Source organism: Halichoeres trimaculatus, unplaced genomic scaffold (assembly GCF_033239565.1).
Source record: "Halichoeres trimaculatus isolate MK-OKI-2021-1 unplaced genomic scaffold, fHalTri1.1 fHalTri1_scaffold_8, whole genome shotgun sequence".
NCBI classification, from domain to species: domain Eukaryota; kingdom Metazoa; phylum Chordata; class Actinopteri; order Labriformes; family Labridae; genus Halichoeres; species Halichoeres trimaculatus.
This window is the reverse complement of record NW_027437186.1, coordinates 8,764,299-8,787,178: the sequence shown is the minus strand read 5'-3', so window position 1 is coordinate 8,787,178 and position 22,880 is coordinate 8,764,299. Positions and strand designations below refer to the sequence as shown.

General features: G+C 39.4%; 2 protein-coding genes across 8 annotated transcripts in view; both read right to left on the bottom strand.

The window, feature by feature from the left end:
- Window positions 1-5,240, bottom strand: part of birc6 (baculoviral IAP repeat containing 6) — a 164,058-nt gene extending 158,818 nt beyond the window's left edge. For all 7 annotated transcript variants that reach the window (XM_074676300.1, XM_074676302.1, XM_074676305.1 and 4 more), the window contains exon 1: window positions 4,805-5,240. In XM_074676300.1, the coding sequence (XP_074532401.1) occupies window positions 4,805-5,015 (211 nt within the window). In that variant the 5' untranslated portion in view covers window positions 5,016-5,240. The remainder of the gene's footprint in view (window positions 1-4,804) is intronic.
- Window positions 5,241-10,708: 5,468 nt separating this feature from the next.
- On the bottom strand, window positions 10,709-22,567 carry yipf4 (Yip1 domain family, member 4). Its single transcript, XM_074675072.1, has 6 exons — window positions 22,314-22,567; window positions 21,084-21,237; window positions 20,027-20,198; window positions 14,119-14,196; window positions 13,895-14,008; window positions 10,709-11,638 (listed from the first exon to the last, which is right to left on the bottom strand). Exons 1-6 carry the CDS (start codon window positions 22,369-22,371, stop codon window positions 11,501-11,503), a joined length of 714 nt encoding a protein of 237 aa, XP_074531173.1. The 5' UTR covers window positions 22,372-22,567; the 3' UTR covers window positions 10,709-11,500.
- Window positions 22,568-22,880: the final 313 nt, after the last annotated feature.

The window sequence follows — 22,880 nt, the reverse complement described above, 5'->3', positions numbered from 1 at the left end:
GTGAATCAGAGGAATGTGTGTGTAAATATTCTCTCACAGGTGATCAGACGACATTATAGTTTTTTTTAATATGTGCCCACGCACTAAAGCTATTTTTATACATCTACTGTTTTTACAAGAAGGCTAGCTTTCTATACTGATCATAAAAAACACCAAATGGATCACGCCTCATAGCCCACATCACAGGTGACGCTGCCTGGTATCACATACTTTGGTTTAACAAAAACAAACATGTAGCAGAGAGCTTGTTCTCGTGTTATGGTCAAACCTGTCCCTGCATATCACTGATGAACACTCCACTAGATGTATCAAACAAACTGAATTAAATCAGAGAAATCAACATGGTAAGTGAGTCTATATTAACCTGGTCAGATGAAGTGTAACACTGTGTTTTAAGGAAAGCCCTGATGTAACTATGAGATCTAAGTTTTTGAGAAATACTCGAGCCAAAAAATCTAAATCCCAAGTGGAGTGTTCTTATTTTATCTTGGCTCAAATCTACAGTTTTCTGATTCCTTTTTTCCTCTTTAGAGATACAGAGTGTACAACCAACACATGAACTTAAAGACGACATCATCATGTGCCTTTAATTCTGTTTTCAATCTCAAAATATTTCTAATAATATTTATTGAACAGTTTAAGCTCACAGTTTTTCTACTTGAAAAAGGTTAATGTTCATTTTTTAGGTCATATTGGATCAAAGTGACAATGTCTGATCTGATGTTTACAGAACTAAAGGACCGTAAGAATAAAGATTTGTGCGTTCTGACTCAAATCCAGTCATATGTCAGCATATTTTCATTCTGTGATGGTTATGAAGGTTGACTTTCAGCAGTCTTCTTGTTGGGTTTGCATTCCTTTAATATGTTTCTACTTTTAACAATTAAGTTTAAAAGTAAAAAAAAAAGTCGGACTGAGATTTGTTCTTTGGGAAGCATTCAGACCAGATAAAGATTTTTTAGGTTATAATGTTTGGAAGGCTTAATAAGTTAGGGTGTATTCAGACCTAGACTGTTTGGTCCACTTTAAACGGACCAGGGTTCGTTTCCCATGCTGGTGCGGACTTTTCATGCAGGTGTGAATAGACACAAACGAACCCTGGTGCGGACCAAACAACCGGACCAGGACCCACTTTTTGAGGTGGTCTCGGTCCGCTTCCAAACGAACTCTCAGCCTTAGTCTCAAAACTGTGAACCTTTTTTCTAAACAAGTTAGTTTAAAATTATACAAAAACAGGCTGAACAGGATTTCTCGTCACTTCTAACCAGACCTGACCTAATAACACACAACGGTACAGATGTTAGCATTGTTGCCTCAAGGGGAGAAGGTTCCTGGTTTGATTCCCTGAGCAGGCAGATGCCTTTCTGTGTGGAGTGTGCACATTTTCATTGGCTTCCTCCCACAGTCCATAAAATGTGCTCATCAGGTTGATTGGTTATACTAGATTTAGGTAGGAGCGTGTGTGTGTGTGTGTGTCTACATGTTTGACAACCCCCCGGAAGGGAAAAGCAGTAAAGTTGATGGATGGATGGTTTTAAAGTTCAAATGCAGTTTGCTCTTACGTTTGAAACAAAACGTTTTCACAATCATAGTTTTTGACTCTTCTTTTTTGTCCCAACTGCGAGTCCTCTAACCCTGTGCAGCATGAACAGCAATGTCGAAAACTTCTCACTTCTTAGGGAACAGACTCTGACAAGAAATGCTGCCCATGCAGAAAAACTATATGAACTGAAATTAAAATGAAGGTGAAGTGGAATAAAGCTCCCTCAGCTCAGGGAAACAGAGAGTTCTTTGGGGATCAGAAGGTGAACTTTCACTTTCATATTTACCTTCAAAACTGAAAGTGATAATGAGTGAATCATTTCATCAAAACTACCTATTTGCAGCAGACTTTTAGAGGCAGACCAGTGCAGTGTGACATTTTATTTGTTATGGTCTGTATGTAACCCTGCTGTCTGTGAGACGTACATGTTAATATCCAGCCTGTGTAAATGTCTCACATGGTCACTAGGGCAGAAAGTTATTTTTTTGTTTGTTTGTTTGTTTGTTTTTTACATCATTCATTACAAAGCGTGCTGGCTTGGCTTTGAAACGAACAAATGACACAGACATTGCATGATCCTCCCCATAGGAAGGTCACATTAACCATGCTCAGGGTGTCCCAGCCTTGAGGAACATTCTCTGTTATAGCACACAGGTGAGTTGTGTTTTCAGGGAAACTAAGGCTGTATTCAGATCAGAAAAGTCCTGTCGTCCATTTCTTTGGTCCGGACCAAAAGCAGACTTTATTTTTTTCGTTTGATGCGGTTCGTATTCAGATTGTACTTTTTGCAAGTGGACTATATTCTGTAAACACATCCATGTGTGTGACGATCAGTGCTCTCATTGGACAGCACTGACAAAGGGCGGCACACAGAATACAGACCTGGAAATGACGGTAAACATGTGTGTTTGTGCTCTTATTAGAGCTGCAAAATCATTTTCAGTTTCAAGAGCAGCTCCTTCAAAGCAGGCTTAACAACACCGTTTACAATTTTGGAACAGCGAAGACGAATGTGCGCAGCAAGGAGATGCTATGCTCTGCGTGTCCTGACCCACAACATGCCAGCAACAGCGTGGCTAAACAGAAGATGGAGGATCAGGTATGACCCAAAGACGGTTAGGTTACGGTGGCTTTATAGGCCCAAAAGGCGCATGTATCCTGTAGTCAGTTCAGATGGACCTTGGTTTGTATTCAGACCTGCACCGGAGAACCACAAACCGCACCAGAGTTCGTTTGGAAGCAGATTGAGACCACCTCAAAAAGTGGGTCCTGGTCCGGTTGTTTGGTCCGCACCAGGGTTCGTTTGTGTCTATTCATACCTGCATGAAAAGCCTGCACCAGCGTGGGAAACGAACCTTAGTCTGTTTAAATTGGACCAATATCATAGTGGTTTTAATATCACACAAACATTTACCATTAACCTGCATCTCCCTCTATCCAACCTAAGCTCAAAGCAGTGGTAGCAGATATTTATTTAATGTGAATATGGTCCTGTGAAGCTTGACCTATCTGCCCAACCACAATTCACATTTCTGTCAATTTTACAATATTGCAAAAACAAAAAACTCTGGATACTGTAAGGGACATGTGAAGGATGAAACAATAGGTCAATCAGATGCAAAGTGTAGTTTCCTTTCAGCTGTAGCAGCGCAGAGTGGAGAAAGGAGGAAACTGGGGAACAGAGAACTTTGTGCATGCCCGTCATCCTTTGCTCTATGCTGGCTGCCACAGATGTAGCTCCCACAGAAACAGTGGACACCAGTGTAAGTTGCCAGAGAAAACTGAGACACCTTTCAAGTTGTTGGGTACTTCAGCAACTTTCGAATATGAAGTGTGGAGTACTTCAGTTCCTTCATGACAAGAAATTAGAAAGAAGCAAAGGTGAGGGACAAAAAATAAACAGCACACACACTTTAGCCTGAGGTGACCTACGCATTTGGGAATATGAGTAATAAGAGAGGTGACTTAGATGTGTCTCCACGGTAAGATTCTGAAAGAGGACAAAGACCTGGTCAGGAGCTGAAAGCCTTTGAGGTTTCTGTTTCAGATTGACTTAACTTTGTGTTTTACACTTAAAAATTAATGTCAAACCTGTAAGGTAAGTGAGAACAAAGTTATCCTGCAAGTACGACTTTTATTGCTTACAGGGTCCAGTAGATGCAATCATTTTGTTTCCATAAAATAGATTTACTAGTATAACACATTTTTTTGTCTTTTTTCTGAATAAGTTTGAAAATAACTTCACTGTACATTAACTTATTATCAAGGTATTACATCATGAGGTGTTGATAACGTTACACCCCTGATCCATTGAGCGTCATCCATCAGTACTTTGACATGATGCATGATGTAAACAAATGATGACTGACAAAAACTCTGATGAGGACAGTCACACTAGCTGTGCAGATGCGTTCAGGTTGTAAACACAGCAGAGAGGCGTGTTGAGTGTTAGGGCACCGAGTTGAGTTTGAAACACAGTTTGGGAAACTAATTTGTAAATCTTGCGGAAACTTGCAATGTCCTGTCAGCACAATGTAACAGGACATCGTGTGCCGGAGTGTACACACCAACAAAAACAAAAGTTAACTTGGAGTGTTTATGAGTTTTAATTTGCCATAGTAGCCCCCTGCTACTCTTATTCCCTCCTCTCTGACCTGAATGATTTAAGTTTAGCCACCACACCAATGCCCCTCACACACATTGACAGTGCGCACTGTAGGTAGTAAAGTTAAGCAGCCAAAGAGCCGCAAGCTAGCTTAATGGCTACTACAGTAATTTAAATACACACTAGATACATTTATATGTCTGTCAGTTAATTATGAAGAAAAGGGTGTGTTACTTCGTAGTGTCGAATGTTAGCTGTCCATTCAATTTCATATCGTGACTGTCCACTGTCACTGAGTGACATAAACTGACAGAGAAGGCTGCCCAGCTAACTAGCGTAATGCTAAGTTAACTAGCTCGCTATTAGCTTTCAGTGTAGACATGTCATGTTGCAAACAGAAGCAAAAATTGGCGTAAAAGAGGTACTTAACCCGAAGTTTCATTTCATCAGAAAAATATTGTTACCTAAACAACGTGTTTTGATCGTTTACTAGCGGAATCAAGTTTGCTAAATTATTTTACAGGGCCCCATTAGAACTGCCGGGAACAGCTAACGTTAGCAGCTGAGGTTACAACTCATCCCGTGTCGTGTTTAGTGTCTGTTGTCAAAACTCTGACTGTAGGTGTCAAGGGTTGTTGGAGATCTCTGGTGCTCACCGTGCAGTGCTGAAGCCTGAAGAATGGCCCCTGAAGTGCCGTCAATTACTTTGATACTGCCGCGGCTGGTAACGGCCAGGATAGCGTTGAGGGCCGGGTGGTAGGACAGGCTTCGCAGGCCCTCCTCGTCACAACGCAGGCAACCGTCTCTCAGTACAATCCAGTCTGAGGAGGTGGACGAGCCGGAGCCCGGCGAGGCCGCGGCCGCCATCTTTCCTTATTTTCTCCCTTCCCTTCCCTTCTGATGTTTGTTAGGATCCGACAATACACGTAATACTGCTAAATCTAAGAGACTGACGCCGAACTATCTCTCCCTGCCACTGCTGACTCCTTCTGCGGCTTCTTCTCCTCCGCCCGTTACCGCAGCAGTGGCTATTCACCATCAGCGCTGAGGAACTCCAGGCTCTGCTCTCTGTCAGATAGACGTTAGGGGAACGGCGCTAGCGTATCCGTGGCAGCTCTCGCGATAACACTAAGAGAAAACGACAGAATAGACGGACAAACTAACAGAAACACACACACACAAAAAAAAAATGCAGTGCAACACTGACCGGCATCTCTTTATCTACTTGACAAAATCTTGGATAAATTAAGGATGATTCACTATACAGCCACGAATAAATATTAGTGAATATATAAATTGCTGTATCAACAATAAATAAATGAATAAACATCTGAACCTCTTAATTACAAGTCAAACATTTTGCCTCTGTCACTTGCAAAGATTTTCTCCACAATTATAAGAATTTCATAAACTTGTCTTGACTAGTACATTTCTGATAATTTAAAGCCATCCTCCTCCATTTCAACAGACATGGGTCAAAGTATAAAATGATATAAACATCAAATAAATTTGATTCAAGATTACCTTAATCTGGATTAATTAGTTTGAATATTACCGGTAAAATAAGTTAAGTTTAAAATATGCCACCATTTTTTTGATTTTTTATTTTTTGTCATAACAGCTGTGTTTGTGCTGGTTAAGCTGCATTTTTTTCTTTTTCCTGAGGACTGCACTCATTCCCATGCACACACATACACACACACACACACATGCTGCATGAGCAGCAGAGCGAGTGGATTAACCATTGAAGTGATATAAAACTTTTTTTTATTAGTAAACTGGTGTTCTTGGTATTGTAACTGAGCTTTCTGGGTTCGTTGAGTTTGATATATAAAGTATATGGATAATAAAAGAGCACGTAGGCAGGGAGCTTCGGCATCCACAGCTTCCACTTTATTCCACACACACATAGAGAACCCGCCACAGGTTTTACCACACAAACATCTCTTTTCGGCTCCTATGGCAACTCATAAGGAACACTTCACTGAAAAGGCGAACTAAATACGTGATAGACAGACTAATAGAACAATCTGTTACAGTATTAAAGTTCTGCAGCATGTTTGGGATCACATGACAACACATCAATCTGAAGTCTAGTAGATTTGATAAAGGTAAATCACATGAAAAAAAAAGGGTATAATTAAAACTCAGTTCCATGTAGTGGCTCATTTTAGAAACAGAGCTCAAAAGTCTGTGCATTTCCACTCACACACCATAAAAAACAGCTACAGCATAGCTACATCTATTTTCTTATTTATCTAACCTTCATTAAACTAGGAAGAGGCTCTTTTAAATTTAAAATCTCTTTTCCCAGAGTTTCCTGGCCAAGACAGGCAGCAGCACAGTTACATAGTTATAACACATATATATATATAAATATCACTCTCAAAACGACAGACATAACAACTAGAACATTACCAGAAACATGAGACCAAACATCTACTGACAGATACATATTCCTCAAAATCATTCCAGATATGCTTAAAAGTGTCCAATGAGTCCAGGTCAACAAAGTTTTTTTGTAGGTCAGGTTCATCTTGAACAAAGAGCAAACTTAAAACCTTATTTCCTAAATTAAGCCCAGACCCTTGATCATGTAAACAAAAATTATGAGATCCTATACTTTTCTGCACAATGTAAATGAGGAGATAAGGAGACCTTAGACACACTTATAAATAAAATACCAATGTTTTGGTCCGTGTGAGGACAGGGAAGATGCAAGCAGTGATGAGTGATCACTTTAAGATTTGTGATGAACCTCAAAGCTCCATGATACACAGTATCCAGAGCCCACAAGTTTAGAGCAGAGGCGTGCAAATATAAAACATCACCACACCACAGCTTGAAAGTAGCAGCAACAAGTTACTTTATGGCTTCAACAGAAAGGATCTGATGCTTAAGTTAAAACAAAACAACAAACCTTTGGTTTCATCCTTTTAAAAATAATTGATGAATGAGGGAAGCAGACGTTAGAACATTGTGATTCATGTTATTGATGTGAATGATGAATCGAAGGGGGCCTGGGAATGAACCTTGAGGCACACCCCATGAAAAGTAAAAGTGTGCCAAAGATAGTTCCACCAACCCGCACACATTGTGATCTATCTTGGAGGTAGATTACAAACCAGCTGACTGATCAGACAATCCAGTCAAATCAGTCTTTGTTTAACTGTGGTCAGCTGTGTCAAAGGCCTTTGACAGCTCAATAAAAGGGGCTCCACAAGCTGTTTTATCTACAATGTCACTAAAACCATTAAGAACTTGAAAACGTGCTTTTAATGTGCTGTTGTTTTCTGAAACTGGACTGAGATGCTGTTAAAATGTTTTTTTCCTTTGGAAAAAGAAAGGGCTGATAAAGGGCTCTTGGACTTTGGCCAAGATACATAAATTAGAGGTGGACCTGTAATTATTTAAACAGTGGGGTAACCCTTTTTAAGGAAGAGGGAAACAAAGGCAGATTTCCAGACTGGAAAGATGACTTTAGTCTCTAAAGGAACATAACAAATGTAGATCAAAGGTGAGGCAATAAAATCAGCAGCTAGTTTTAAAAAGTAGGGCCCTAGTTTGTCTGGGCCAGCAGATTTTGTTGCATCCAAGTACCTGAGGGTATTCCATACCTAAAACGTTACATTTTCACCCAAGCCAAAAGAATGATTTGATAAAACATGACAAGTGGAATCTGCTAAAAGAGGACTATGATCTACGGGAAGAGAGTCCAACAATAAAAAAGAGGCTATCAAGCTTTGGCCTTTTTTTAATTACCACTGCACATGCAAATGATGGAGGCCTGAAAACCAATCAGTCCGAGGCAAAGTCAGATATCCTGGCTTTTGCCCGTGCCAGGCTCTGTTTATGGAGCAGGTTGGACAGCTGTGGTGTAAACCATGCATTTTCCCGGCCTTTGATTCTGCGTTTTTTTGACTGGAGCAAGCTTGCTGATAATAGTGATTAAACAGTCATGAAAGAAACTCAAAGCATGTTCAACATAAGCAACGGCAAAGATTTTTTCCCAGTCAACGCAAGGTATTTTATGAGTAAAAGCTTGTGTGAATAGTGTTGATCACTGGTCACTGATGTTATTTGCAAAGATGGAGGCAGAATTATTTGTGAGGATGCTGGGAGGCATTACTATGGAGAAGGAACTCTTATAATAAGACCCTACTTTGAGTCAGGATCCCGATTTGTACAATATATTATCCTCGACTCAAGATGAAATTCTTATGTGATGCCTCAGTCAGATTGTAGACTGAAACACTCACACCTCCTGATGGTGAAGTGACAGCAGCCTTCCAGGACAAGAAACCTGTGATGCATGTTTGTCAAGATTTTACCACCAAAAACAAACATTCTTACAATAAACAAATTAATAAACATCTAGTTTTTTTTTCTGTCTTACTGTAGAAACATGGTGACACAAGATGGTAGCCTCTGTGGAAGGGGAAACATTTTTTAAGAATATCATTTTCCAAAATGCTTCTTAACTCTACAGACTGAATCTTTATTATTGGTCAAAAAATCAATATCACGCACATTTAAAAGACACAGGGAGGAAACAGGTTGTGTTTTTTAAAACTTTTAATATTTATTAGGGTTGTTACACCTAACTTTTGGAAAGAATCAGATCTGTCAGCGTCACCTGAGCCCAGTTGTCAAACTGACTGTCATAATCAGGCTTCATACTTCAAGAGTATGACCTGGTTATACAGGCGACTGGGCCAGGTGTGCTGGATATATGAGCCAGAAAGCACAGGAAATCCTAAGTAATTTATGTCAGAAAACTAAAATCTAAGGAAGTGTTCAGCCACATTTTTTGTACAAATTGTCTCAGACTTAATACGAGCAACATTCACCTGACAAGACCAGAAAAATATTTCATTTTGAGTAACATAAATCTGTCAGTGGGGTAAATTCTCAAGTTTTCTTAACTCTGTGGCTGTTAACACTTTATTTAAGAGCCCTTTGAGGGAATTCAGACAAATGTAACCTGCCCTTTATGAGAGTGCCTAACTTATCTTCTACTTTGAGCTTCAGCTGCTTGGCGGAAGACTTAGTAGTGTACTGAGGCAGATTTTTGGATTTAACATTAAATGTTTTGTCTCAGATTTGGGTTCACAGCTGTACACTGTGAAAAACCCACAGACTGCACATGGATGTACTCTCCTTCATGTCACTCATTTGTATCAGATAATGAGTTTTGAAGCCTGTCATTTAACTTTATCTGACTTTGTTCAAGTTAGGATGGAGTAGGAAGATGGTTTAGCCTTTTTTTGGACAGCTACTGGGTGCCTGCTGGTCAATCAAGAAAGCCACGCCCTTATATGGAACAAACCCTTGAGTTTAAAAACTCAACAAGTTATGAAAAATTACACCCTGTACAGTTTTGCTGATAGAGAAAGGAAATGGTCGAATTAAAGTTGTTTTAATCAGGCTGTAAATGTGTTTATTTCTGCTGTTAGGGTCATCTTTTTTTAAATGGTGTGTATGTGTTTTCTAGTGCTTCTACAGCCAGCCTCAAGTTGATACTGAAGTAGCTTTTAGTTTTAAGCACCTCTACAAAGGCTTCATATTTTTAGACTGTAGGTTGCTGCTTAGTAAAACCACAGCAAGAGAAAAGCCCAAAAATTTTGACCTCAGGATCGTGTAGCATCTTAACGGATCTTTGATGTTTCATCAGAAAATTTAACGAGCAGTTTGGTTTGTGAAAGGCATGATACATCGGGTCCATGGCCCCACAAGCTATGTAGGCTACCTCTGCTCACAATACAAAAATTCAAAACTGTGATTTTGTCTGATATCTAGTAGGGATGTCCAGATAAGATCATGTGATCGGAAAACGGTCCGATCAAAATAACATCTTAGAATTTCCTACCGTTGTGTGGTGGTACAGAGTTAGACCGTCTCAACTCCACACAGGAAGTGGACATCCCTAATATCTAGTAAAAAGAAAGTCTGCCCAGACTTAATATATGGTCACTATGTGTCACACAAGTCATGAAAATGTCACATCTGAAGACATTACAAGGACTACGGTGCTTGTGATGATGTAACTACATTTACTTACAATTTAAAAATCTGCCAATGGGATGGGAACATTTTCATGTTAGTTTCTTGAAATAAGGATAATGTTTGAATTCAATACAGTTAAATATTATGTTTTCTTTCCTCCATGGACAGACTTTTGGGACATTTTTACTCAACTTCCCAGATGCCTTAGTTCAGCCAGTGCACTACAGCACTTATCAAGATGGTATTTTGTCAGTCAACACATGCCCAACATTTGTCACCAATGACGTTGACGTGGTTTTGAATAACTTAGTGCATCATCCAACAAATAAATCATGTGAAATATGGCAAAGTTAAAAATTTACCCTGTGGATGAGCTAATTTCATTCATTTTATGACATCAACTCAAATCAAATGGTGCTTTTGTTTATGACCAATGCCCGCTAGAATCCTCACATTAAGGTTTAATTTTCCACTTTATCGGATCATTTCATAAACATTTGTAGATCCCAACATATTCAGACAATTCCTGAAAAAAAAACAGACAAGGCAACCTGTTAATGATCACCGTACAGAGTCTTGCAGTATACAAAACTGTTTAATATATTACTGTGACAAGCTGTCGTAACCATGTGTAATGCATAAATCAGTCATGAAATACCAAGTGTTCCAGTGACAAATAGCCATATCAATTTACTGAAGGTATCGATCAGATGATTATTGTCCTGAATGAAACAGTTAACGGGACACAAAGGAAGGGAAACAAGGCACCACATTTCAGAGACGATGGTTTTTATCTGCCCAGTCGACGTGCTTCTGCTGCTTCAGTCCATAAATTAAAGAAAACAAGCCTGGAGTAAATAAGAATGGACACCTCTTTGAGTACGTTACGAAGCACGACAATGGAGAACATTACGCTCCTTCCTTCAGTGTGGTGCTGTCTCTGCCATCTTATTATTTCTTGAACATGTACACACAAGTATTTGGCAACACATTTTTCAAAGGGAGGAAAAAAAAGAATTAAATAAATAACCCTGTGATTATTTCCAACTTCATCATCTACAGGAAAATGCAGCACTATGGGAACTGTATTGCATCTGTAAACAAGTCTGCATACTGAAGCTTTAAGCTGTAAAAGCAGTTAGTATTTCATTGACCTAAGACATAAGGGACAAAACTATATACATTGATATATATACTCCCAAACTCCCCACCATCTAGAATTGAACAGAGTTAAAAAAGAAATAAACACCATTTTATAAAATCCTGGGTCCGTAGTTTGACTTTTGTTTATCCCCATGCTCCAGGGTCACTGTCCATGAAAAGGTCCACGATTTCCACTTGACCAGTCACACACCAGTATATAGTGACAGGAAGTAAATATACAAAAGGAGGATGGGATATATGAGAAGGGGTTTCTTTGTTTTAAATTCATCCCCGACGAGAAGCGAAGCAGCGCTGTAGGCGGCCCAGAAAACCCCGAACAACTGCAAGATCAGAGCAGAGGACAGACAGTTTTATAGCATTTCATCAGACACATCACATGACCAAGATTATTACAACTGATGTGATTATCTTTTTATATCACGAGGAGTTGTCTTAAATAATAATAAAATAATAAATAATAAAAGAATAAAATAATGTTTGACAACAATGAGTGGGTTCAAGGTCCTGAAAGGTACATTTATCACATTTTTCCTTAACTGGTTAGAGACTGTAGTCTATGGAAGAGAGAAGCCAAGTTGCACGATTTCACTCACACAATGCAAAAACTGAAATCTAAGCAAGTGTTTGTCAAAAATTTCAGTTAAATTATTTCTTTAAACTTCATATGAACCACATTCACCTGATAAGTTCAGAAAAATGTTACCATCTTAAAATACTAAAGACAAAAATGATGCCTGGATTGCTAAAAAAATCTGCAGATGAGGTAAGAAAAATGTTTTTGTTCAGTTTCTTGCTCTAAGACATTATTCTTATTTCAAAATACTTGACATTTCCCAATCCTGCTTTACACAGAATGTGATGGTTAGGGGTTATGGTGTTTATATCATACAACCAGTGTAGGCCTGGGGAAGCAATACTCTAGAACATGAATCAAAACATGTGAGTCTGAAAGAGAATGGCTTCCAATCATCTTTTTCAGCACAGATGTCTGCACATCCATCTGTTATTTAGGGAGCATTACATCAAATGCAAAAAACTATCAGTCTGGTACAGGTCTCTGTGGCTTCAGCAACATGTTTCCGATGTCATGACCTTTTGAGACTCATCCCCTCCCCTCCTGACAGGAGAGACTCCTCTCTGTGGACATGTGTGAACAAACAACTGTGGAAAACTCCAGGAGCTACAGATTTGAAAGATGGCACTGCTTCAGTCAGAGTTGTTATGTTTTATGACTGAGACCATTTAAACTGAAGATGTGAACCTCTGTGCTACAGCTCTGAGAGAAAGAAACCTAAAGCAAGAAACTGATTCATTTATTTGCTTTTTCCTAATGATTGATGTTTTTTTAGCTTTTATCTTGGTCCTCAGGCTCTCATTTACTATCGCATGGTTCTTGTATTGCCTGGGTCGAAGCTTGTGTTCCATGTTTGAAGCTTGTGGTTTTTTTTTTAATGTTCCGGCTGTTAGAGCACTTTGTAAACTTTTGTTTTATAAAGTGCTATAGTAATAAAGTTATCATTATTATTATTATACTCTGAATTAGGGTTGGTACCATTCACATTTGAAACGATACAGAACTGATGCCCGGTACCCGGCACTCAGTACTGGTACTCAACAGTACCAACTTTTGGTTGTTTGTGTGTATATGTGCTAAAAATGTAATTTTTTGAAAAACAAAATATAAAAAAATTTCAATTTATCATGTCGATTCTTCAATATATAACCTTGCAATATTATGTTTATGTCCAGCATGAAATATAGCCTACTCTTCCACTTCTTCACTGTCACAAGGATGCATTTAGGCACCTAAACATGGTACCTTTTGGTTTTATGTGAATCGGTACCCAGTGCTTTTGACAGAAATTCGGTCGGTACCAATAAAAACACCTAATTCGGTACCCATCCCTACGCTGAATCCTAGCTAGTAACTTCCAAACCCACAAACCCAGAGAGGGGCACAAAGTGAGAGTTTTAAGGAAAACGTTTGTGCTAGAAAGCCTTTTATCTTTTTCAGAATTTTTAAAGAGGGGGTATTCTGCTTTTCCAAATTTTGAACATGGATATAAAGTAACAATCCTGGATTTTCAGACTAAATGTCTAAACAGCAACAAATTCAGTAGTGGTAGCTCTTTTTTGCAAAACTATTCTTAAAGGAGATGTAGCTGCTCATGAAACCACCTAAAATTAGTACTTATGCTTCCATATGACCAACCCAAGCAAACATGATGACAGGCGGTAAGATCGACTCTTTCTATAAAGTTATTTTTACTGCCTGTTTTGTTGAGTCAGTGTCAGACTACGGGACTAAAAGTATGATGCAGAAAAGCCTCAACTTGCATTTTCTGTGATATAGATCCTTAGTAAGAGATTCATTTTTGTGTGAAAGACAGCAGGGTGATTTTTTTCAGACAGGTAGAAAGAAACATACCACTTTGTCCACACTCAAATCCACTCAGTCTGACAGTCACTTAAACTTTAAACTCACTTTGTATCTGCTGGATTTGATTTTCCCTTTTCACCTTTTAAACAACACCAAACACAACACTCTGTTTATTTCTGTGAGGTCCTTTACTTACTTTGACTACTGTTGAAACCACCTCAAACCCCCCGATCACTAAGAGCAGAGGGGCTATAACAATGAGAGGAAGAAGGGAATAACCGATCACACCAAGAACCTGTCCAAAGGAAACCTGCCAACAGAGAAAATACAGACTCTTTAAAACCATCTTTCTTTAATTCCACAATCACACATTTTACTCACTGTAATCTGACCAGCTGCTGCTGTGTCAGATAAACTCACCTCACCGCCAAGCACACGAGCCAGCAGGAAGATCGTTAGTGATCCAAATATCCAGATGGTGATGATCCAAGACACAACCTGCAGAGTGAAAGCAAAGTTTTTATGTCAAATCTAAAAACTGGGGAAAGGTACTATAATTTTATAAAATGCAAAACAAACCGTCCACAAAGGTAAATTACCCGATAAAAGTAAAAAAGAACACTTTTCATTTCTATAGTAGTATCTGAAGCACAGGAAGCAAAAGCTACTTAAAAATCCTAAACAGCTGAATAAGGAGAACATCAGGAGCTCAGCTTCACCACTTCTACTGATACTTCACTGTTTGACTGTAGGATGAATATTTTTGTCATGAATTTGCAGCTTTGTACTGTAATGTTAATGTTTTGACTTTTTTTTCATGCAATAATCATAAACATTTTGGTTCCCTGTTTTTGCTAATGGTCAAACTTTTTATCCCAAAGTTGTAAAATAAAAGCTTAATATTTCACATTTTTCTGCTGTACCTTTGACATAATTACAAGTTACATCTTTAATCGCACATTTGACTTTTTATTTCATAATTACTGTTGGATCTTTTTCACCAGGTTACTGTTTTTTTTGTATGTGTTTCTTTGTGACAGCAGGGGGCAACAGGCACTGTGCCAAGCAGTGATCATACACTGGTGTAAGTGTGTCATTTGGTCACAGGGTTTTTTACCAGGACAAAGGAAGCAACAGGAAAATGTTTGTTGAATTGCCTGAATTCAGCGAATGCAAAAGCTTTCACCACGTTATTTTAACTCTGACTTTTTAATGATTAGTTCATTATACTTTAAATCTGATTCAACTTTTGTACTATTTTTTCTGTAGTTTGCTTAATCCCTGATGAAGTCACGGGCCAAAAAGGTTCTGGTCCAGATTTTAGTAGTTTTCTTCATTTCAAGTGTTGCTGATGTTTTGACCTCCACAGACTCATAAAGTCTTAACAGGTCATGCTGGAGGTAAGAATAAAAACACACAGAAGTACAACGACCTGGTCTGAAAAGGAAACACAGCAGGAAACACTCAAATTGAGCATGGCTGTAAAATGAAAGTGAGTAAAATAAGTCTTTTTAAATAAAACCAGTCTCCTAAAAACAGGCTGTGACTGCTCAGGTGTAGATGTGGAGGAACGTCCTTTGTTTTGCTGCAGAGGTAAAACCCTCTGAGATCACAGGCGAGATTTTAAGGATGTGTTCTAGATAGTTCTGGATATGTCTGATCCTCTTTTAAACATGCCACAGTGCAGCCTCTGCTGAAAAAGAAAAAACTGGATCCACTGGTGCTTTCTAACTTTAGGCCAATCTCTAAGCTCCCGTTTGTTTCCAAGGTTTCAGAGAAAGCTGTTGTTGGCCAAATACAAGATTTTTTTAGATCAAGCCAATATTGGTGAGCTGTTCCAGTCAGGTTTCAAGCCTCCTCAAAGCACTGAAACTGCTCTTTTAAAAGTTTTTAACGATCTTCTTTTAAATCTTGATTCTGGTAATTGTGCCTTTTTAATGCTTCTGGACCTGACAGCAGAATTTGATACAGTGAACTACTCCATCCTCTTATCACGCCTTGAGCACACTGTAAAATTATTAAAGGCCCCGCTCTGGAATGGTTTAAATCCTTCCTTGCTGACAGATCCTTCAGTGTACAATTGGGGCAGTACTCCTCCTCGGTGGCCCCTCTAACCTGTGGAGTCCCTCAGGGGTCAGTTTTAGGCCCTCTGCTGTTCTCCCTTTACATGCTACCCCTGGGGTCAATATTTAGGAAGCATGACATCCCCTTCCATTGCTTTGCTGATGATGTGCAGGTGTACCTGCCTCTGAGAGCCCCCTCCAAGGAATCCCTTCAGGCAGTGTTCAGTTGCATGAGGGAAATTAAAACATGGTTGGACCTGAATTTTTTAAAATTGAATGAAAACAAAACAAAGATTGTCCTCTTTGGCAACCCCAACACCGTCCAGGTCCTTGCCAGCTCCCTTGGCCCCTTAGCACCCTATATAGGTTCCCAGGCCAGAAACCTAGGTGTTATTGTTGATGGGGCTCTTAGGCTGGACAGGCAGGTCAGCCCCGTTGTGAAGGCTAGCTTTCTTCAGCTTCGGCTACGAGCAAAACTCAAACCTTATCTTAGGAGGCCAGATCTGGAAAAAGTTATCCATGCTTTTATCTCGTCTCGCCTAGACTATTGTAACTCGCTACATATTGGCATCAGCCAAACTGAAATTAACCGCCTACAGCTTGAACAAACTGCTGCTGCTCGTCTCCTGACCGGAGCCAAGAAACGGGAGCACATATCACCGTTGCTCTCCTCACTTCACTGGCTCCCAGTCAAGTCCAGGATTGATTTTAAGATTCTTTTATTTGCTTTTAAGTCTTTGTACGGGCTGGCCCCAGAATATTTATCAGACCTTGTTAAGGTGCACCGACCAGCCAGATCTTTGAGGTCTGCTGACCGGATGGTCTTAGATGTTTACTTTATGCTTTTCTTTTACTGTTGTTATTGTATGTTTCCCTTTCAATGTCGTCTTACTTGTAGCTTTTTACTCTATTATTTTTTTCTCATGTAAAGCACTTTGTCTGACTTGTCCTATAAAACGTGCTATACAAATAAAACTGACATTGACATAGGCATGTGTAAATATTGTACAATAAGGTCTGTAGTCTGATTCACATATAACGTAATGATGATGAACAGATCATATAGTCTGAATGATTTATATGTTATCATAACAGGATCTTTTTTGTATGCCATCTGTCCTCCAAACAGCCACTGTAATGCTTTAAACCCAGATTAAAGTCTGACTTTTTCACATCAGTTTACCATAATATTAATCTCTTTGTTTAATATGCTGCTCAGTCGTCTGAACCCTGTTTGTGCTAAGTCACATCCTGCTAACACATCGACTCTCTGAGCACTCACTCACAGGAACCCTGGGCTGGCTGAACAAATCAGCGGTATGTAGACGCTCACATGATGCTGACAGGCTACTCAAGCTAGATAACCCAGTAACCTTATCTTTTACGTGTTGGACTGGTTTTGTGGAGCAGGCCTCAGGAAAGTTTGTTTGTTGACAGTGTTGTCTGAGTGAGCGTGATAGAGAAGGTTTTAGAGAATCAGAAACAGGACTACCACACAACAGAGACAAACAGGTTGAACTGGTTTTCAAAGCTCCATGTGTGCCAGCTTACGCAGTGGCCTACATTAAAACTCTCCAACCTGAAAGATGATCACCATGAAGTAGATCTGTGCCTCTGCAGACCTCACAGGTCAGTGTGATGTCAGACAGTATGGCTGGTAAGTGACTGTATCAGTGTTTAACTCTGATGTTTCTCATCCCATGTGAGATGGAGAGGGGCTGCAGGCTGTACCAGTTTTCAAAGTGGTGCACACCCTGGACAGGACACCAGTCTACTGCAGGATCATCAGATAACCTGGGGGGCATGTTATAAGACTGTGGGAGGAAACTGTGGGGAACACATGCAAACTCTACACAAAGAGACATCTGGAAAGCTTTGGACCCCTTTTCACATTGGAATCACAAGCTTTTAACTTTTTATTATTGCTGCTCTTTCTATTGTTGATGCTATGTTTACATCCATGCTCAACCGCTAAATATCCTGCAGAATGGATTTTTAAGGCCTTGTTCACTAGGGGTGAGAGCAAAATTTGTTTTACGATATATCAGGATATTTTGTTTGGGATTCTTTGTCAAAAAACCATTTCTTCAAATTCAAATTCTTCATTTTAGTCTTTGTTTATGAACAAGATTGGAAAAAAGTTACCACTTTTCTCCAGCAACGGGTGAAATGTTTCTCCCTGGCTCATGTGATGTGCATTTTATGGGAAAATATGGATGATATAGTCTGTAGACATTATCATCAGCATTTAACTTTTTCACATGGACTGGTGTTAAAAAAGCAAACTAAAACTCTCAAAAAACATAAATATTGAAGAATCCCAATTTAAATCGAACTGGCACCCCAAAAATCGTAATAGAATAGAATTGCTAGAACCGTCCCAGCCCTATTGTTCACACAAAGCCGGGTATTTTTAAAAACGAACATTGCTCCTCATTTATTTTTAAAAGTACTTAAGTCCACATGCACCAGGAAAATCTGTCGATAAATGCAGCTAGAAGCATGCTAAACCCATGTTTGTCAGTGTTTTCCAGATGTGAAACCCATGCCAGCCAAGTAGAGTGAACCCCTGTTTGTTCATCTATGACGTCTGAAAACCAAAAACTCCTTTTCCCCAGCGTCTACATGAAACTATGAACTGGAGTTTCCAAAATCTTAACTTTGGCCAGAGTTTTCAGAAAGCATTGTTTTAGTGATGTAAAACTGTGGTTTGGTGTAAAGGACAGGCCTAACCGTATAAAACATAACTGGTTTCCCAGATGCCAGGCTACCTGTGGACATGGCCTCAGACGTATAGAGATGCAGAGTAGGCAAAAACTGGGGGGGACGAGAGCTGTTGAATGACGACAGAGGCCTTTTGGAGAGGAGATATAAACCAAGTCTCCTCTCTCGTTATGGACTAAATAAGATGAAGAAGCTAGCAGGAGTCAGGATAATGTGGCTTACAGAGACATGGCTGCATCGGGATACACACAGAAAAGCTTTTCTGATTCTGATTACGTACAACCTTCAAACTGTAACATAGCACAGCTGTCAGTGTTAGTATTTCTGGTTATAAATTTTTTGTTTGGCTAACAGCTGGTTAGGAGCTTTAGATCAATTTGACTCTGTTTGGAGCTCGGCATGGTCACCAAGTCAACTCTGTTTCTTGTCTCAGGTAAACTATCATTTTCTTTATGTTCCATATCACAGACATTCTGAAAGTGACAGTGGGCTTAGTGGCCTCTCTTGGTTTTTGTAGTGAAGAAATGAGAGGCCATAATCATAAAGCTGCATATAAATGGAAATCTTGAACTGCTCGGGTAAGTTGGCAGACGTTTGATCCCTTGACTTCTCCATTAATGTCACATTTGGAGATTTAAATCTGCGACTGCAAAGGCCACAAAAGAGCCAAATGTCATCGTTTCCCTAAATACATCAAGAACATTGATCTGGATGAAGACTTTTAATTATTTCATTAAAAAATGTGAAAATTTAATCATCTTTAAATTCAGTGTTGCTGATTTTGTAAATTTTCCTCAAACACATTACAACATCACAATTTATCTGTTGATCCACAGAGGAGGAGCTTAATGCGTCAAGACCGTGAAGTTTCCTCAACAAAAGTAGGAAAACACTGATCAGGATGAAGTTTAAACACATTTACAGTAACAGGAAGAATTAGAGGAACTCTGCTTTGAGCTGGACTTATGTATAGAAATAATCATTAAAAATCAATGATGAATGGACTTTTTCTCTCCATCACTTACAGGATTTTACATTTGCATGAAATGTTCTTCTCCTCAGCCACAACAGAGTTTTGGGTCGTGTAATTTTGTCTGTGATAACCTCCCCTGGTGAAAGTTGTTCTTTCTGATAGCTCAGTGAGGAGTTTGTGCTCAACTAAAAGCAGTTTTTCTGGTTTAAGGTTAGTTCTTAGGTGGTGGAAACAAAGAACTGCTGCTTCATGAGGCACTGGCTCTGAAATAGCCCAACTAGCAAAAACTTAAAGTGTTTATGTCTTTGTCTAAGTAAAAGTTGTTTATCTGATTTAATATGAGTCACTTTCACCTGACGAGTCCAGGAAAATGTCTTCTTTTGAGATGTTAAAAGACAAAAATGACACTTGAATTGCTTGTAAAGTGTGAAATGATCTGACAATGAGGTGAGAAAAATGTGTTGGTCAAGTTTCATTGAACAGGAAAGATGTCAGCCACAGCAAACAGTGGGGAACACCTTTGTATTTATGGATGCTGGGGTTCTGTGTTTCGCTGTGTGCTGCTCACCCTGAACTGGCCGTAGATGGAGATCATGGAGAAGAGCAGCACCATGGCGAGAGGGCCCCAGAAGTCCGGGTTGTCTCTGACCACCTGCCGGTTGTAACCCAGCGATGGCATCGGCATTAACACACATCTGATCTTGTAATAGATGTCCTTTAGGTCGATGTCCAGCTCCTCCCTGCTCACACAGAGAAGAACACATCAGGGTTCATTTTCCATCCAATGAAGTGAGGTTTAAAAATCACTTTTTTTAACTGATCCTGAAACAATGTCTTAAACAAATAAAAACTTAAATATTGTCCCAGCTTGGATGGAGCCAACAGCCCGATGCAGACAGAAAGCAGGCATGACCAGCCTGTTTTCTGTCTGCAGTTTGTTCACATGCTTTGCCAGCCAGTGTGACTTAAAGGGACTGAAAGGTCTACGTCGTGGAAATGGATTTGTGTTCTCCCAGGAAAATCCCACCCCACCACAGATACTGTGAAGTAGAATTTAGAAATAACTGATTCAGACACTGATAATCTCATTTGAAATTGTGGATTATAAACAGGCAAATATGTGACAGAGAGACTATTTCAAGATCACTTTGACAGTCCCAGAGTCTTGTTTTCATGGACGTTAACCCACTGGTGTGATATTCAAAGTATATTCATGTCTGTCACACACAGGCATGGTGCAGGAAATAGAGGCGAAGATGTCCTCTGTTACTTTAATCATAACTGACCTCCCCACTCACACACTACTGTTTAATAATTCACAACCAATAAAGTGTACACACACACACACACACACACACACACACACACACACACACACACATATTTTTTTCTGGATTATGATTGTTTATTTAGGGTAAATTTTAATGTTGTGTCTAGAAATTCTTCAAGGAAATCCTGCAAATTATCCCCTTTATTACTGTCCACAGGATGTCACATGTTGGTGTTTCAGGTGACCATTTGGAGACTGATTTTTTTTTCCTGTTCTTATTTTACCCTGCTGTATAAATGTGCAATTTTGTACATAATAGATATACAGAAATAAAAAGAGTTCAACATGTACTCACAGAAGAGGTTTGCTGTCTTCACTGTCATCCTCCTCCACCTCCAGGAGCCAACCGTAGCCTCGCTGCCTCAGGAAGGTGGTGGCATACGGATCTTTAACTCCCTCATTGCCCATGTTTAGTTTGATGTCTGGGGCACTAATAGTACCACTGAGCTCTGCAAAGAAATGCTTGCTTTAGAGTTTTATTGCAAACACACATTATTATTTTATCACTAGTCTAAATGAAGAATCTCATTCATAAAGCAAAAACAGGAGCGCTGCTGTGAATCACTGAATACCCTCCAGATGAGGATGCAGGTAGATTTTATAATGAAAACAACCTCCAAACCAAGCTCTACTTAATACAGGTTTATACTATGGTTTATCACATCAGATTAAAGTGTCTTGAAATAAGAGCAAGGTCTTAAAATGAGCAGCTTTTTGTGACTCTTTGCAAACAATACAGGTGTCAGTTCTGTCTTTAAATATCTTTAAACAAAACATTTTATGAACATGCCAAGTTACTTTTGCTCAGATTAGATTTAATAAGACAATTTTATTGTAAAATAAGATAGAAATACTTGTTTAGATTCTAGTTTTTGTGGTGTAATGAACTGTGCGCACTGATGCTGTGTTTTGGAGGTGATTTTGACTCTTACAGGGATTTCCAAGACAGACTCATGTCTGATTTGTACATCATGCGAACCAAATTTAGCCATTAATGTCTTAACCCGTATGAGCAGTTTATTCAGATTCGCTGAATCTGTAATTGGCAGTGTGCACTGTCGATAATAAATGCGACATCGAGTTGCTATCATAGTCATTATGAAGCTTCACTGCTACATTGACAGCAACCAAAGTGAAGCAAAGTGTAAACAATAAGTAAATTTTATGAACAACTTCAGATATCATCAATAAAGTCACTAAAATCAGATCTTGGTGACAAACACAGTGTGGATTTTTAAACAGTATTGTAACTTGGATGTATGACAGCGACAATAAGAAGTCCTGTTGTATTCATTGGTTGTGTACATGGGCGACACGTAGCCTCACTGTTGACTGTTAGCTGTTAGCACTTGCTAACAAAAAGGCAGTTTCAAATAAAGGAGCACAGTAGAGCCAGCGCCCACATTTAAAGACATTATCTGTTTATTCTGTGCTGTTTGTTTAGCAGACTGAATGAGGCACGGTAACAGATAAGGTGTATCCACTCAGGGCCTGCTAGCTGTGGACCTGTCCTGGCTTAGCTTACCTTCAGCTTCCGTCGATGAGACGAACGTGAAATCTCCGTTCGTGGGAGAGAACTGCATGGCTGCTTTTATGTTACTGCTGTGTGCACAAAGATGACATTTACATTAAGAGGTCCAAAACGTGCCAGAAAGCGTTTATATCGCTGTCACAGATCACATCTCAAGCACGAAGTTAAACCATCGCGTTTTGTTTTCGTCCAGCCTGACACTTCTGTGGTTTGAAGCAGGAAGTACAGAGGAAGCTGGGAAAGGAGACACGTATTATGGTGCGTTTAAGTACCACCATAAACCTGGGACGGTACAACTTCTAAAAAGACAAGTCTGCTCTACAAAAATGATGCAAGACTTTCCTAAAAAAAAAAAAAAAAAAAAAAAACTACTTAAACTACTTATACCGCAGTAATTCTGCTCAATCGTAACCAATCGGCCAATTTTTTATGTGCACCGGTGCCTTTGTCTTCCTTGATCCCCTCCTCTGCTGAGGAGACAACCTTAGCAGAGGAATCTTGTTTCTGTATTCATTGTAGGGTTACCCTTGTCAATCAACCGAAATCTATCATAACTTTTGG